Source organism: Thunnus albacares, chromosome 6, assembly GCF_914725855.1.
Source record: "Thunnus albacares chromosome 6, fThuAlb1.1, whole genome shotgun sequence".
NCBI classification, from domain to species: domain Eukaryota; kingdom Metazoa; phylum Chordata; class Actinopteri; order Scombriformes; family Scombridae; genus Thunnus; species Thunnus albacares.
Genome location: NC_058111.1, coordinates 10,160,904 through 10,177,516, shown reverse-complemented (window position 1 = coordinate 10,177,516; position 16,613 = coordinate 10,160,904). Strand labels below are relative to the sequence as shown.

At 40.7% G+C, this 16,613-nt stretch overlaps 1 protein-coding gene across 2 annotated transcripts in view; it reads left to right on the top strand.

Annotated features, from left to right (window-relative positions):
- The window catches only part of stard13b (StAR-related lipid transfer (START) domain containing 13b), a 71,433-nt gene that overhangs the window by 20,300 nt on the left and 34,520 nt on the right, over positions 1–16,613 (top strand). For both annotated transcript variants that reach the window (XM_044354832.1, XM_044354831.1), the window contains 2 exons: positions 1,094–1,240; positions 6,383–6,416. In XM_044354832.1, the coding sequence (XP_044210767.1) occupies positions 1,094–1,240; positions 6,383–6,416 (181 nt within the window). The remainder of the gene's footprint in view (positions 1–1,093; positions 1,241–6,382; positions 6,417–16,613) is intronic.

Below are 16,613 nucleotides of genomic sequence, written 5' to 3'. Positions count from 1 at the left end.
TTCTAATATAATAACACTACATTATTTAGCAGCGTGTGAATGGCAGCACTCAAACTTTCAATACGTAACATGTGCACAGTCACAGTTGGTACTGTACACATTCCTGTGAAGCGCATGCTGCATACTTGGTCATGCTTTCAACCTTCCCTAAATCAATTTACTTTGCTCTGTGGAGAGAAAATCCCAGTGGATTATTCAGACCTGTAAGCAACAGGTGTTCAACAGAATTTTATGCTCTCGTCAAGTTTTAAAAAGTCCTGCACTTAGATTTAAGGTCTGCCAACTCAAGTCGTGGTTACCAGTAAACTCTGTACTCTTGTGTCTGAAGGGAAATACAATACGTTGATCTCTTGTGAGTCGTAAGTGTAACTGTGTCTGTGACCAGTGAGATATGAGGATATAGTCTGTCTGTCACACTGTGGGCTTTGTAAGGCTGTCTTTAACTGTCTCTCTTACTTGAGTCTCTTTTATGATGGAGGTCCGTAGCTCTCAGATGTGATACTGGAGTCTACAGTGCTTTAGCCGGGTCAGAATGGTGCAGCAAGAACAGACAGCTATTGTGCTTTGGAGGTTGTAACTGGGACCATATAACTCTGTTTCTAAAAAGGGCTCTTCTCATGGTGGCATGTTTCATGAAATATCCCACTAGAGTTAGCATTTGGGAACAAAAGTGCTCTTTTGGGGTCCATATGTATGTACTGGACAGAGGAGCTGTTGTTTTGGAAGAGAGTTTGTATGATTTGGTCCATTAGGAATTGTCGAGAGAGGCTTACATGCCTCCCAGACATCTGCATAACCATCCCAGGCATTCACTATTACTCGCTTTAACTAATGACAGGCGACTGGGCAACACAAGACATCTTTACTGGGATATTTGACAAGGTCATAATCTCTGTCCTCTCAAAAGAAGATCCACACATACAGGCTCCTTTGTGTGCCTCTGTCAAGCTGAATTGAGAGTGAAGATTTCACTTCCCCAGCCGTTGACCTCAGTCTCTTGTTTTCTTTTCCCCTGGCCACCGTTGAGACCATCCTGTCCTAGTCTGGTCGGACTCCAGATCCAGTCTTGATTGTTGTTGTGATGTTGTTGCAGCGGGGTGCTGTTTCAAAGTCCACATTGAACCAAACCCTGAACGACCAAGCTCTCCAAAGACCAGACAGAGCGGCATGCTCGAGCCAAGACAGGTCTTCTGCTCCTCGCGGTGCCTCCATGGGAACAAGAGCAAGAACCAAGAAGACGGTAAGTTTCTCTGTGAAATCACAGCTTCCTGCTGGCATCCTAACTGTCTCTCTGATTTGATCATATAATGAGATAGTGTGTAGTGCAATACATGCAAACTTACAGTGATCCAGCTTTCCTCCTTAAAGCTTGAGCTGCTAAATTCCTTCACGTCTAACCCCAAGACTGGATGCACATGTTTTCTTTTTTCAGCTCAAATCTGGGTTTAGCATTTTTGGGTGACTGCCATGACCTGTTTGCTTCCTGCACTGCATAAAGTATTTCTCCCTGCTAATTCAAACTTCATGTCTGTCTGTAACTGGGAATTTTTTTCGCTGTGCTCATCCTAAATTATCTATTTGATGTTTTCATCACTGCATTATTTCAATCTGAAACTAATCAAGTGAATTTAATTGGACCTTTTAGTCTTTGTTGTTGAACATTGCTGAGCAGTCTTGTTTTAGCCGTATGGTTAGGTACATCATCATTAAATCTCTCAGTTTATGCACATGGTTTTCTCATAGACTTTTAAAGGTGAGTGAACAATAATTCTGAGAGTGAATCTAGGCAACAGTTCAGTAACAAACAGAGCATAAAAAACAGAATGACTGCATTGAATAGTTTCTTAAGATTTCTTATCAGTTAGCTTTATGAATAAAATCCTATTCTGCAGAACAATCACATAGTTGACTTCAACATATTACAAATGAAAACTTTACAAAAGTGCATTCCTTTTCCTTTTTTAAGATAAATCCATCACATGTCAACAGAAATGTCCAGATTCCCTCCTGTACAGCAGCTTTTCCCTCCACATCTGTAAATATTTGAGGTTTGCATTGGAAATAAGGTCAGCTTAAGCATTCTTAAACAAGCCGGACTCACTTCTGCTGGACAAAGTATATAAATGTCACTATTCAACTGACCTAAAAGAAACAGACAACTGAGGGATTCGGAGAATGCAGGGCGGGTTTAAATTCAATGCCTTTCAGCCCGTGCTTTGTGTTGTCTTGATGACTCTGCTGCAACGTGATGGCAAACAACCAGCCTACAAGAAAAAAACCGCAAGCATCCAATCTGGTTCTCATACACCTTCCAGTTTCGTGAAGTGAAATCTTTTGGCAGCATCTTACCGAATGATATTAGATTCATGGTATTTGAAGGTTTTGTTTTGTTTAGCTGAGGCAAAAAAACAATAAAGAGTTTAATTTGTACTGCAGGATATTGGAATCACACTGCAGGCTCTCAGAAAGATCACAGAGAGACAGAGTTGAGAGTAATTAGATTGAAGAGTCAAAGAAAGATTATTTTGTCTGTGGGCACCGGGTACTTCCAGTAAAATGATGTTACGTTCTCAGAGTAGATGCCACCTGTCTCTTTTAACAAACCCATAACTACCTCTTGAAAATGACAGCGGCATGGGTTAAAACTTGGCTCAAAGACAGCTGGGAATGTACACAAATGCTGAAGAGAAGAGTATTTTGGCTGCAACGTAACCTTGAACATAATTATTTTAAGTAGGCCCCAGATCACATGTCACCCTGTGGCAATCTAGGTTTAATAGGTTCTGTGACTCTAGGATGAATATTTTTCAAATATAAAATAATTAATTTCACAGAAATCACACTATTAATGTTGTTTTTCATGTGAGAGTTGAAATACGATTTTCATTTAGTAGTAATCTCTGCGGGAAAGAAATTGATAATTTTCTGCACGGAACACTGGGAGCTCTGGAGGCTGAAAATTGCTTCCAGTGTGTCTCACTATGACACTGGGATCTTATGAGCTTAACGAAAGCTCGAGTTTATGTTTGTTTGTGACCCTGCAAAGTTTCCAAAAACAGATGAGACGACATGTCAGCAGTATTGCACATGCAGAGAGATTTTTCCTCTTCTGTCCCCTCTTACACAAGAGCTCTGGAGTCCGTATGAAACTTCTGACAGCAGGGAGCAAGAATGCAATACAGATTGAATCACAGTCTCAGAGTCTAAGAATAAACCAACCGAACGTGTGAGCCAGTTACAGCTTGAGTGAGAGATGTTTTATGGAAGTATTTGGTAAAAGTTTTTGGCACCTGCACGCCAACCTTTGACTTCCCCCTGTCTTTGTATGATCTCTAAAAACTGGAATGCACCTCATATCTCCCTCAATCTGCAGCACATCATGCATGTAGAGCTAATCTTAGCTGGAATGTGTTGGATGTTGAGTAAGATTTTATCTCATTGGATATAAATATTATTTCTATTTTTATGTTTATTTTTCATATCATTACTTACACAAAGACTATAAGAATATGGTATGTTCGTTTTGTCAATAGACTGCGTAACAACCATTGTCCTAAAATGTAGAGACACTGATAGAAAAGAATGAGGAATGTCTACGTTTTAAACTATTCAACTGCAAAGCTAGTTTTTCTGAAAATGGCAATCACTCCCCAAATTGACCAACACATCTTTTAATTTTAATTAGAGATTGACACTAGACAAGAACTAAATCTTATTCATGTTTTCTGATTTTAATAAAGGTTTGTTTACATCAATAATGTTTCAAAACAAGCCAATAGTTTTAATTTTAATAAGCTGAGGAAGGCAAAAAAAATATAAATATATCTTTTTAATTGTCATTAATCAAGCAAACCTTTGCTGGTTCCAGCCTATCAAATGTGCTGCCTTTCTGTGTTTTATATTACTGTAAATCAAATATCTTTGAGGTTTGGACTGTTGTTTGAGCACAACAAGCAATGTGTGGACATCATCTTGGGCTCTGGCATATCATAACCATCATTTCTCACTATTTTCTGACACTAAACGATTAGTCATTTAATCAAAAAAATAAGACAGATTCATTGATAATGAAATAATTGGTACTTGCAGCCCTAACTGCTGACTTTGCTGTTGAGCATAAAGTCTGCTTGAGGGCATCTGTTTACTGTTCTATTATGTTCTATTATTGGTGACTGGAGATGTATTTGGGTTGAGGATTCCTACTTTTAATTGGTGTTGACACACACTGGCAAAACAGAGGATGTGCTGCTCTGTCATTCAGACTGACCAGTCCTGTAAGTGCCCTGTTGACTCTCATTCAGGGTGTCATTTGTGCTGGAACAGCAGCTATCATTCACCCACACAGACCTGTCACTCCTTATAAACATCCTTATTGGTGTAAGCAAGGAGCAGCCCTGAAAGGGACTCCGTGCCTCTCCTGTGTAGACGATGTCGCTTTTCCTGACCCGCAACCTTTGACATGTGTCCACCATCTGACTGAGATTGGACTGAACTAGGTCAATGCGTGTTTAAAGTGGGTCATGGCTTGAGATATGCCAGGATGGAATACTTTCTCTTGGCTGTCGAGTAAGAGAGAGAGAATGATGTTTTCAAGTCTTTGAAGCCTTGTCAAATCGGCACATCTCCACTGGGGCCCAGCATCTGGTTTTTGGAGTGCTAATTTTCACGAGTTTATTTCTGAAACTGGGTCTAAAACTTGTCTTTGGAGATTTATCAGGTCCATTGCATTAACACAAGACAGCCCTATCTCCCTTTCCTTCAAAGACACATGTAGTGTGTGATTTTGAGAGCACAGAGATAACGACCCTTGTTTCTGTACATCAAGCCTTGCCTTTGAACTCTGTTACAGAAGTGTTTAGATGTGTGATGAAATTCTTCCAGACTGTGCCAAATCTCACAGTCAATAATGAGGGATACATCAGTGGCTGCACCTCATAGTTTTCAGAGGCCCCGCACACCTCTTCCATGTTTAAACAGAGGTAAAAATACTTGCGTGCAGGTATGAGCATTACTTTTATGACCTGTTTTTGTATTTTCCCCTGTTTTTCTGTTGAATAAGAGTCAGAGAGTTGGCTTTTTGCTGCTTTAAATCGTATTCTTCACTTAAAAAATTAAAAGTGGACTGCAAAGCACCTGCTGTCCTCCGACCTCATTTGCTACGTGGCCTAAAAGTGTCAAGGAGCATGTAATAAAGAAAGACAGTTTATAACAAAACCACCTGTCCTGTTTAGTCCAGCCAATCAGGTCTCTTTGTTGTCACAGCGAAGTGGCAGCCATATAGGTTGGCTCATCCAGCCAAGTCTTTCTTTACACTGAGCATTTCTGCTGCCATGACAACACTGCAGGGCCATGGCGCTCATGAAACATGCAATACACGACCAACTTATTGTGTTGAGTCCAACTTAACAAGAAAACCTTTGCAGTAATGTTGATAGAAATTTGAATCAGCACCACATGGGCTGATTGCCAACTGACTGTCACGACAGAGTTTCAACAGTATCGGAAACAAGCAGGCTAGGAGTTTATGCAGAGTTTTGTCTCTGCCAGGGAGAAATGTGAAAACAGGGCAAGCAAACAAGGGTATAAATCAGAGCAGTGGGGCACAGAGGGGAAAAGGAGGAGAAAGTTGGGCGAGAGAAGGGAAGGGATCCCTACTGGTCCAAATCAGGGAGAGACTTCCAGTCCTTTGGCCTCTGTAGTCATTTTACTGCTTACAAAATTAACCATGAAAATGAAAATGACCACTGTTTCCACCTGTTTTTTAAAGTAAGAATCCAGTTTTGCTTTTTCATCTTGCAGTCGCAGATATTCTGTTTCATCGCTTCTCTGCATTTCCTCATAACATCAATTAAATATACGCCACTTTCCCAATACTAACAATTAACTGGTTAGTACTCCAGGGAGACAGTATGTGGTTCAACACAGTTTCCTTTAAAGCTCTTAGGTGGTTTTTATTTGGTTAATTTCCTGAGATATCGTCACTGCAGTGACAACAGATAATTGGGGATAGCATGAGGACAGTCTGCCCAGCAGCCTCTTAGTTTACAAGTGGTAAATCATGCCACCATTACTGCTGCAGAGACTCTTTATTGACTCTGTAATCATGGCAGTGATTACATTATTGAAGAATGCAGGGAGACATCCTCCAATCCTGAATTCATGGAACTGGGTGTGTGTCTCTTAATGGTTTTCACAGCCAGAAATGTTTCTTTTAGTCTTTCAGAGTAGAGCTACATTCAAGCCAAAGTCTCAGTTTTATAGTCTTTGCTCACATTCTTCTCTTCTATGGTTTCAGTAGTGTCCTCTCAAAATTAAATAAAGGGATATACTGTAGCTACTGTGCTTCATTTACTGATGTTTTGCTCTTTCTTTTGTCTTGTAGACGTTTAATAAGATGACTGATGCAGCAGGTTCAGGTAAGAAATTATTTGTTTTTTCCCAAGCTTTTTGTTGCTGTGTGCTTATGTTATTGGTCACAACCCTTTATCTTTTCATAAGTTTCTGTTCACTTACACACATGTAATCCAGGTGGAGCGGAGAGTCTAAAATGCCCACAGTGCCACTGTCCCTTTTCTTTCCTTCTGTTCAGTGCATGCTGGGATAGCTCCTAGTGACTCTACAAAGGTTAACCAGTTAGAGCATTATAGCAGAAACTACACACTTTGCTTACATGATTATATGATATTGAATGTAATGGTAATGACATTTACATTCACTGGGATGGAAAAGAAACAGCCAATCAATGCAGACTTTGCACTAATTTCACAGATGTTCTTTTCCATTTTCTGCCCTTTTTAACTAAGACAAGAAATAAAGGTTTAACTGGCATCAGATCTCTGTTTGTCTGACATCAGTTCTGTTCACTGGGCAGTGAAATGACAATTAGAAATGCAAAATGAAAAGAAACTTTTATGCTCAAATATTGAATTTAGACACTGCTGTCATGGTGAATTGTCTTTTAGACATCCTGGGGCCTTTGTGTTTCTGACAGAACTTTATGTCTGGATCAATTTCAAAGCTTGATCTTAAGGGCATCTGTTCAGTCTTGGTCTGCAGTTATTACGGTACTGTATACTGAAGCAATGCTGCACTCCTGTCTGACACATCATGAAAATCTCCCTGCAAGTTGATCCTGCACTGTCTTGGCTTGCATGGTGGCATTGCTCAGGCCTCAGACAATGTTAGTAGGACTGACGGCCACAGGTGTCGGCAAGCTCCCTCCCAGCCGGTGTCTCGAGAATGTCCAAGTCTCTTATTTTAAAGGCCTTTTATATATTGGTCACTTGGCGGGATGCAGTTAAAATTAGGCAGCGTGCCAGATCATTGTTTCTGTTTTGCTGAGGGGAAATATTTGGCCTGGTGTGATGTGGCCCTTGGGGGGCAGCTGTGGGATTTGGGTAGATGCCATTTTAGGCTCAGGTTGCACTCTCACATGACCTCTGTTGTGCATGATGGTACCGCACAAGTGGACATTATGGTCTGGAAAAATTCCATGTCACTTTTATGCAGCAGTTAACTAATGTGTGGTCTAGTGGTGTGCATGAGATATGCGCTGTGACCGATCGCTGGTCGTTCCAAACTGTAATTCTTGGAAACACGAGTGTGAGACCACCGTGCGTAACATCAACAAGTTTGTCAACACAGCTATGAGACTCTCTTCAAATGCATTTGTCATTATATTTTTCCATCCATATGATTTTTTAAATAGCAAGCTGTGTATTTAACCACATGCCTTCCCTTTTAGGTGGTTGTCTTGGCTGACATAAGCCAGACCAGAGTCAGTGTCACTGTAACGTTATTTAATCATCAAGTAAATGAAATCAACATATGGTTTGAATTGGGATCTAATGATAAAATAGCCCCAAGAATGATAATGCTATAAAAGGGACAAAGCTGGCAGAGTCAGGCACATTAGGTGCGATATTCCCTGTTTGTACTTTACAGCTGGGCTGAGGAGACCTCTTTTATGACACGGATACGAGGCAGCCAGATGGTTCTCAGTATCGACCATAACAACACCGTCCACCTCATTAAAATGACATTGTCCAGGAGAGGAAAGCACATTCTTTGGGTCCAGATCCAAAATAGCGACGCAGCAGTGAGACCATTGGTATTCTGTGCTATAAATGTGCAGTGTCTTTTTATTGCTCTCATATGCACATGGTCTCCACATACGGCATGTTTACAAGTACGCACACACCACTGTAATCAATAGTTGCCCATAAATTAAGCATTCTTGTTAACAAAATCAAGTTATTAAAGGGTGTATAGAGTGGAAATTTATTTAAAATTATCTGTGTCTGTTAAAGTGAGCATGGCTATGATTAGTCTTAGTCTCTTTATCAAGAAGTTGTGATGAAGCTATGTAACATTTAGAAGATGTTTGCTGTAAAAACTGAATCCCACTAGTGAGGGCATGGTAAAAGTTGATCAGTCACCAATTCTCTAGGGTCTGCTAGCGGGGCTTTATAACATTTCGCTCATCTCTGCTCTCTGCTTTTACAACTCTGTTAAGCACTGCACCGGTTAGGAATGAGATAGGAAGCAGAGATTTCAAAAATAGTTTAGGGGATTTCATAACCCTTCCTACTTGTTTTTATTTATTTAAGATCATGTAAGGCATTTATGGAAAAAAACGCTAGACCTTTTAGCCCTCTTGACTTGTTGTTTTGTTTTTCCTCAGGCAAAAAACAAAACCCAGAACTCCATCCTAAAAACCGCATATGGATACGCTCAGGGAAGATTTGGTCTATGGAGGGGGAAAAAAAAGGTTAATCCTCCCTCTCAAATGTTTATTTTCTGAAGGCATTACTCAACGTTTATAGAGCATTTTTCAAGTCTTGAGTAGATGATGAGCCAAAAGTGCCTTATTCCCTCTCACACAGTGTAATTTGTATGGAAATGTATTCCCTACAGTCTCTTTAATTGCAATGTGGAAATTAATGGCTTCCTCTGGTGAGAGGAGGCAGCCATGTTCATCTTCAAAACTCTGCTGCTTTAACTGGCATTAATCATCGAAATAATGAATCCACAGTGATGCTGCGATGCTGAAAGCTATAGGCACATCCAGCCAAGACCCTGTCAGAGATACAGTACAGATAATGAGGATAAAGCTTCTTTTATCTGTCTGGAGTAAAATATTTACGTAGTAGTGAGCAGACATATGGATATATTTGTGATTTTGTCCACAGGTAATATATGTTTTGCAAATGTGTTTTTGTTAAGTAGAAAAATAAAGATTGCTATAGAGAGGGTAGAAAAACAGAGGGAGAGACAGGGTCCAAGGAGAAGCAGTTATGCAGAACTCACTGACTTGTAACTTGCACAAATAAATGGTCATGTGCTTTGTTATGATAAACATCACCTCCCAAACGTCAGTCTGAGGGGAAAATGACACAAGTGAGGCTTAAACAGCACTCTCTGGCCCAGAACTGTCAGGCCCAAGCTTCCCACTCTGCCTCTGAGGTTTCAGACAGACTGTGCACATTTACACAGATCCTCTCTCTGAATAAATATGCTAATCTACTTTCAATGTGGAAATCTCCTGCCACTGATTACAAGAAAAACAAAGGGGAAACTCTGTGAATCCCTTGGAGACTTTCTTTCAATTTGTAAGGAAAGTAACGTAAAGCCTCCTGTCCCTCACACGTTGGTGTGACTGACTCTCAGGGAAATGCTGCAAAAAAAAGGGGGGAAATGGGGGGTTTGAGTGTTTTAATTAAGCTATTTTTCCTTCAGTGTCAGTGTTAAATGTCACCTGCTAATGGATTCCCAAATGCAGCCTTAAAGGATTTATTGATTCTGATTTCAGGGTCATCTAATCAAGTCGCAGACTTTTCTGGCACTGTGAGAAGTGTCTTTGGCATGTGCTATAAACTGTGAATGTTAGATTAAGTTAACAGTGAGCATGTGGGCTCCAAAGCAAGAGGAATGTAAATCAAGTAGCTTTGTGTAGCAAATGTTTCTAATGAAATAAGAAATGTAATCAGAGAGATTCAATTTTTTTGTTTTGGCAACATTCTCAGTGATGCGCTGTAATAGCTGTTATGTTTTGGCACTACACGTACGGTACAGAGGTCAGAGGCCAGTTGGATGGTGTCAACAGTGACTGTGACATACTTTTTCCTGAATTCTCTGTTGATGAAGTTAGTACTTCTGTAGGTGTTGCTCTTTTCTTCGTCTGCGATCCATGGTGAGTCCTTGTTCATGCAAACTACCTGGTTGTTCTTCTGTTGCTGCTTCCTGTAACTCAAAACGCCTCACTTCCCTGAGGAAATACCTGCATGACATCATGGTTTTGATTAGCTAATGTAAAAATGTTATATATGTGAAGCAAGCGCAGATTTTTTTTTTCTTTTAACAGTGTTACACTAAAGACTAATATGAAGAATGGTGACTGTGCAGGACAGTTTCAAGTAGCACAAAGAAAAGTACCTGATGGTTTGGATTAATTGCACAGTAGAGTTGCAAACACTTCACCAGCCTTTTACTTGTGACTCCCACAGTGTGAGATTGGCCGATGTGAGCCTCCATCTCGATGTGAAATGGCTCCTCTGTGGGCCTCAGTGAGTATACACTGCTATATGAATCACCCCTCCAGTTATAGATGAAGCACCGATGGGTATTATATAATGTCCATGGCTACTAATGCATAACAGCGGGGTTGTCTTATCTGTTTTTGACTCCTGCATGTTCCTCAGCTGTTCTCAGAGCCCAGTCCTCCATTTTCACCCAGGGTCACTGCCTGCTGGTGGAGGCTGACTCTGACCTCAGACAGCTGCAGTCTCTCTCTCTCGCCCGGCACTGTGTGTCTCTCTTGAGGCCTGTTAGGGACCATAATATACACATCACAAGAGGTTCATGGCAACAAACGAGGAAATATGAAATAGCCTGTCACCCTCGTAGTCGTAATCAGAACATGCTCAACAAGAGAAAGGGGCTGACAGGGGGAATATTGAAATCAGATGTAGTGTTGGATGTTTTAAGCTGTGAGCGGGTTCATTAACTCTGTTGTTATTCGCTGGATTCTGACCTCACTGCTGTTTTTATTAGGAAATCTTTTTTTGTTGTGACAGTAAAGGTCCAAACTTAGCTAAGTGTCACATAGCTCCCAAGGGGAGGCCAAGGGTCCTTAAAGGAATAGATTATTTTAGAAGAATTGTAGCATTTTTCCTCCCAGAATTACATAAAGTCGTGCATGCTTTTTATGTCTCTGCGGTGTGTTATGTGATGATACACTGAATGGTGAGTGTATCTCAGTTGCTGGAAATGTATTAGTTTAGTTGCACCACTCAGACATATGGAAGTACATACAAAAGCCAAACAAGGACAAATATGTTCAAAAGTATTTGGACACCCATATGTGGTTGTTTAACCTGTTTAACAACTCCATAACCATGGGCACTGATGTCCTGCTGTATCAGCCGTCACTCTGCAAAGATGTTGCTGCCACAAGAGCATTAGTGAGATCTGCCACTGGTGTGGGGTGATAAGCACTGGTGATGGGTGATATAGCATTCTAGGTCATCCCAAATGGGTTGGATCAGGTTGAGGTCAGGGATCTGTCCAGACCAGTCAGGTTCTTCCAGACCAAATTCTGAAAACCATTTAAATATTAATCATTTTAAATATATTAAATATTAAATATTTTTAATTCATGTTGAAAAAGGGAAGGGTCTTCCTCAAACTGTTGCTCTAAAGTTTGAAGCACGCTGTTGTCTAAAATATTATGGACAACTGCAACATTAAGATTCCCCTTAATATGATTTTTTTGGTCACATAGCATACATTGTAATCATCATTCGGAACAACTGTTTCTGCAACTGTGACTGTAGGCATCTGTTAACAGAGAATCCAAACATTAGACGTGATATATTCTTGTTGTTAAAAGTGAAATTAGAGACTTTATAAATATGCAAATTAGAATTGTCCCTCTTTGGAAATTTAAAGGTATATTTCCTCACTTTTGAACAAAGCTGCTACTTGATCCCACAGATATAGAAAAGCCATTGTTCATTTAACAAAATAACAGGGGAAAAATGTAAATTTGACACACCAATGTATCCCTTGATGACTTGGAAACAATGTGGATAACGTGAGTATGCTGATGGCAAAGAGACACTTGTCTTCTTTATGAAGGTATACAACGAGAGCTGTGATTTTAGGAGACATCACCACATAGGACTTTTTAAAGTCGGTTGAAAATGAGACATGTCAATGAATCGGTCTTACCTCTCTTTTGCCCCAAAGAATCATTAGAAGTGGCTTCGCTATTGAAAAGAAAAGGCAACGTAGCACATTTTTTCCACCACGGTGTTTGAATATGGCCAAGCGTTTTCATCCTCTCTGACTATTTAGAGACAGACCTGGACATTGTGAAACGTCTTGATTTAAAGTCTGCCTATAGCAGGAAAATACATTTTCATGAGATTATACGGTTATTTTCGCTCCCCGTCTAGCCATTGGCTAACAGGTACCAGATCAGTGACATCATGCGCTAAATTTACAAGCAAGTCATCATTTGTAGACCCAGCTCAGACTATAAAGGGTGCTGCTGGCATGACGAGTGCATGAAAAATTCCACACATGGAAAGATGGAAAATGACTTGTGGTTTCCTGAGTGCAGAGGCCAGCTCGGCTGTTTGACAGTGAGAGAGAAGGAAAAAAAGAAGCCTGGTAGTATTTCTAGACTTCTCTTTGTATATACAGTAATTTGTCAAGGTTGTGAAAACATTTGAGAAACTATTTGGTTAACCCGCTCTGAAAATCTTTTAACGTTTTTATTGCAATTTCAACATTTTCACTGCAATTATTGTAGCTATCACACATAAAATAGCACATAATATCATTTAATAATGCTTTTCAAGGCTGTTATATTGAATGAGATCATCATGTTTAACAATTCAGATCATGTTTGGGTATAATTTATTGCCAAGTATAAATCATCTGATTTGATCCTGCCATTGTGCGGAGTGTGTGTTCATGGGGTAGTTTTCACAGAAACTTTATTCTCTGCCAGTTTTATATTCTTCAGTGAGAGGAAACAGGTTTATTGTTCAAATTCCCAATTATATCCACACTGCCAATTAAAAAAGCAGCAATAAATCCTTTAGGGAACAACTTCCTCATGACAACCAAGATGAGAGTGTTTTCTGTGTGTGTGTGTTGAGGAATTTAGGCCTGGGTTTTGTAAAGTAAGTGGAAAGAGACGTGGGCAGCCCTGTCAGGATGCAAGCTAGTCGCAGGACTACAGGCACTTGTGTATGTGTGTGTGCTTATGTGTGTGAGAGAGAGTGTGTGTGTGTGTGAAGCAACACAAAAGCTAACAGGTTGGTCCAGCACTCAGCTGCCAACTCAGAAGAAAGGCAGAAACAAGATTTAGTAAGTAATGAGCCAGCAAGGGCCACACTCCATCAAGGTCTCACACCAGGATGTAGTAAGTACATGGTCAACAGGCTCGAGTCCTGTTATCTGCTATTGTGCGTGTGCGTGTGTGTGTGCGCATGCGTGTGTGTGTGTTTGTACCATGAATGCTGACCATTCTGCTAGAAATGACTCCAAACAATAACTCTTCTCTCATCCACAGCATTATCAAGTCTTGTGATCCACTTTGTAGTTCCTTAGTTCTTCTGTGTACACACACACACACACACACACAGTTTCCAAGCCAAGACCATTTCCGCAGGGTCGGTTTCGATACAGTAACCACATTGGCTCTGTCACTGGCTTCCCAAATTTCCCACATAAACCACAGAGATTCCAGATGTTGCAGGGAGGCAAAATGTCTGCGCCTCCGCTGGGCCTGCGGCCCTCACCTCCGCATCCTCAGGTTGGCCGAGCGTGTGTCACGACTCACACCAAACGCCATGTCTTTCTGCACTGAAGCAAGGCCACGGGCAACCATGCTACTGGAGATTTACATAGCTGTTCACTTCCACCTGTACCCAAATAACAAAAAAAAAACACAGCATGCCGTTAAAGGAGGCTCTGTCCTGGGGCAGTGTAGCAATGCAGCTTTCTTGTGGTTTCAGACCTGATTAAACAATTTGGCTCAACAATCAAAGAGCAATAGCAGGCAGAGGCAGAGCAGACTTCCTGCATCCTCTCTGCGCTCTGGATCCCCGGCTTTAAAAGTTAAGGGCCCAGCAGGACCTGTTTGTGTCTCACTTTGAAAACAATACCTGCACTGTACTTCCAGCTTATCACGGCTGATGAGTTGAGCAGAATCGTTGGCAACAGGCAACGACAGTGAGTCCACGCATGCGTCATTAATAAAAACTCATCATTAATTTGAGGATATTTTAAAGAGAGAACAAAGTACAAATAAAGCATGTTTTTCATTAGAGAGGCATCTTTTTGTTCTTACATTCAAAAAACACTTTCTTCTGTGTTTCTAATCGAACTCAGCTTCGAAAACAAACCGGCCACGTTGTAACATGCTGACAATTTGGTTCCTATTATATTGAAATGTTTTGAACTGTTTAGCAGCTTGAGACCTTTTTTAGGCAACTCTGTTTATCACAGGACTCTACATGCAGGACATTTGTCATACAAGAGAAAACTACAAAAGCCCTACTGTAAATTTAATTTTAGGCAGATGTCATTTTTATCTCCTTTGGTCCTTGTGAGGCTGTTAGTTGAAGTTTTGCTCTTGGGCCAAGTCTCATGTTGAAATATAAACATCAACTTCCTGTTGTTTCATGGAGGCTAATATAGCTCTACCACTAAAGCGTAAGATGCAATTTTTAAAGAGTTATCCTGTCAATCTGTATTCTTTTGTGATTTCACATCATCCTAAAATTGGTCCTTGGAAGAAAAAAAAAAAAACATACTTAAAATCAATAAAACATTACTGTATTTTACATCTGCCACCTCTGAGAGAAAAATAGAGAGAAAAGAAAGAGAGTGATTGAGAGAGAAATGTACCTCTGTGATTAAATCCTCATTGCTCTAATAGAAACCAGGTGCTGGACGTTGGTGTAAATGTTTTCCCATGCATTTTTGTGGGCAATGCAGCCTTAACAGATTCAGACCTGACAACATTACATGCTTTGTCATTCAATGAAACAATAGCCACATACGCTTGTCATGCCAGTTTTACATTCTTCAAGCCTCTTTATACAAACTTTGACCCCTGCGAGCTCTCACCTCTGAGACAGTTTCGTGATTTTGAAACAAACTTTTGAGTTCTTGCCTCGCTTAGTGTCATAGTTAAATACAAAAGGTAACGTTATATAACAAACTACTGCAGTGGGAGGATTTAGATAAACATAATAAGTGAGTCATTATGTTTAAAAATTGCAGTTTTTTTTATGTGTTATCTCTAATTTGGAAACACAGATTTGACGTAATTGATAATCTGTTTGGGAATTAATGACTATGGTAAAGGATAACCTCTGCAAAGGAAGAAACCATGACGTTACGACGGATGGTCCTCTAAGAAAACAGAATTAGTGACCACTTTAATGGATTGGAACCAAAGGCAGCTCCTCCTTCCCCAATCCCGTAATCTAAACCCAGATATACACCACATGTGTGGCTCCTCTGGAAAAATGAACTCGACTTGGGAATATATGGTCAGGAAATTTATAGCACATGGCTGGGACGAGCCCTCAGGGGCCGGGGTGGGGGCGAAGGGGAGAGCTCCCCGCTCCCCGAGCCTTGTTTCCATTAGGCTGTGAAGAGCAATCTCCCAGACTATTCAAGGGGGCCTGGTGTAAGACCTCCTGGCCAACAACATGACCCAATCATGGAGGAGAAATCAGTTTCCTCACATCTGGGATTTTCCCACTGCAGCTATGGGGCAGCATACCACATCAGTCATCAGGCATGGACACAGGCAGCACAAACACACACATACAAACACTGGAATTTAGATAACTAGTGCACTAATAAATATGTGTGTGTTTATCTGTATGTGTTTATGAAAGACGGGGAGAGAGATGGTGTGAGAGAGAGTGGACAAAAAAAAAAAAAATGGCCCAGAAAATGTGCCAGTTTTTTAGGGAAACGGGAAACGAGCGCTTTCTAAAGCTACATGGCCAAAACAAACAAGTGTGTGAGTCAGCGAAGGGAAAACATTCTCAAGCTGATTGATGTTTCCTCTCCTTGCATCTGCTATTACTTCCACTGCCAAGCATCGCTCCAGAGGCTAAGTCATAGTCTAGCCGCAATGATCCTCGCCGCGATAATGCTCATCTTTATTGTGTGAGGGGGTTTTTTTAGAGGAAGAGAGGAGAAGAACAGCGGTAGGCTGTGTTTACCTCTCTGGTGATTCATGTCGAGAGAGGTCAGAACCTTGTTGCTGCGCTTCTTCCATCACTTTTACTGTCTGGAGCTGACAGGAATGGTATTGTCTGTGTCCGTTCCTGTCTTGTCAGTCACTGGGCCTGGAGATGGAGACTTTGTTTACCGCTTTGTTTACCATGTTGACATCTAATGCACTTATTCTTTATCCTTTTGACCCCATGTAGCAACCTACATCAATCTAAGGATTAGTGAAATGATTGACAGGTGATGTTTGGAAGATTTTGTAGGAAATATCCTGTTAACTTGAATTACAATGGAATTTGTTGCTTTTTTTTGTGTTAAATCATCAGAATTTGTGTGTTCGT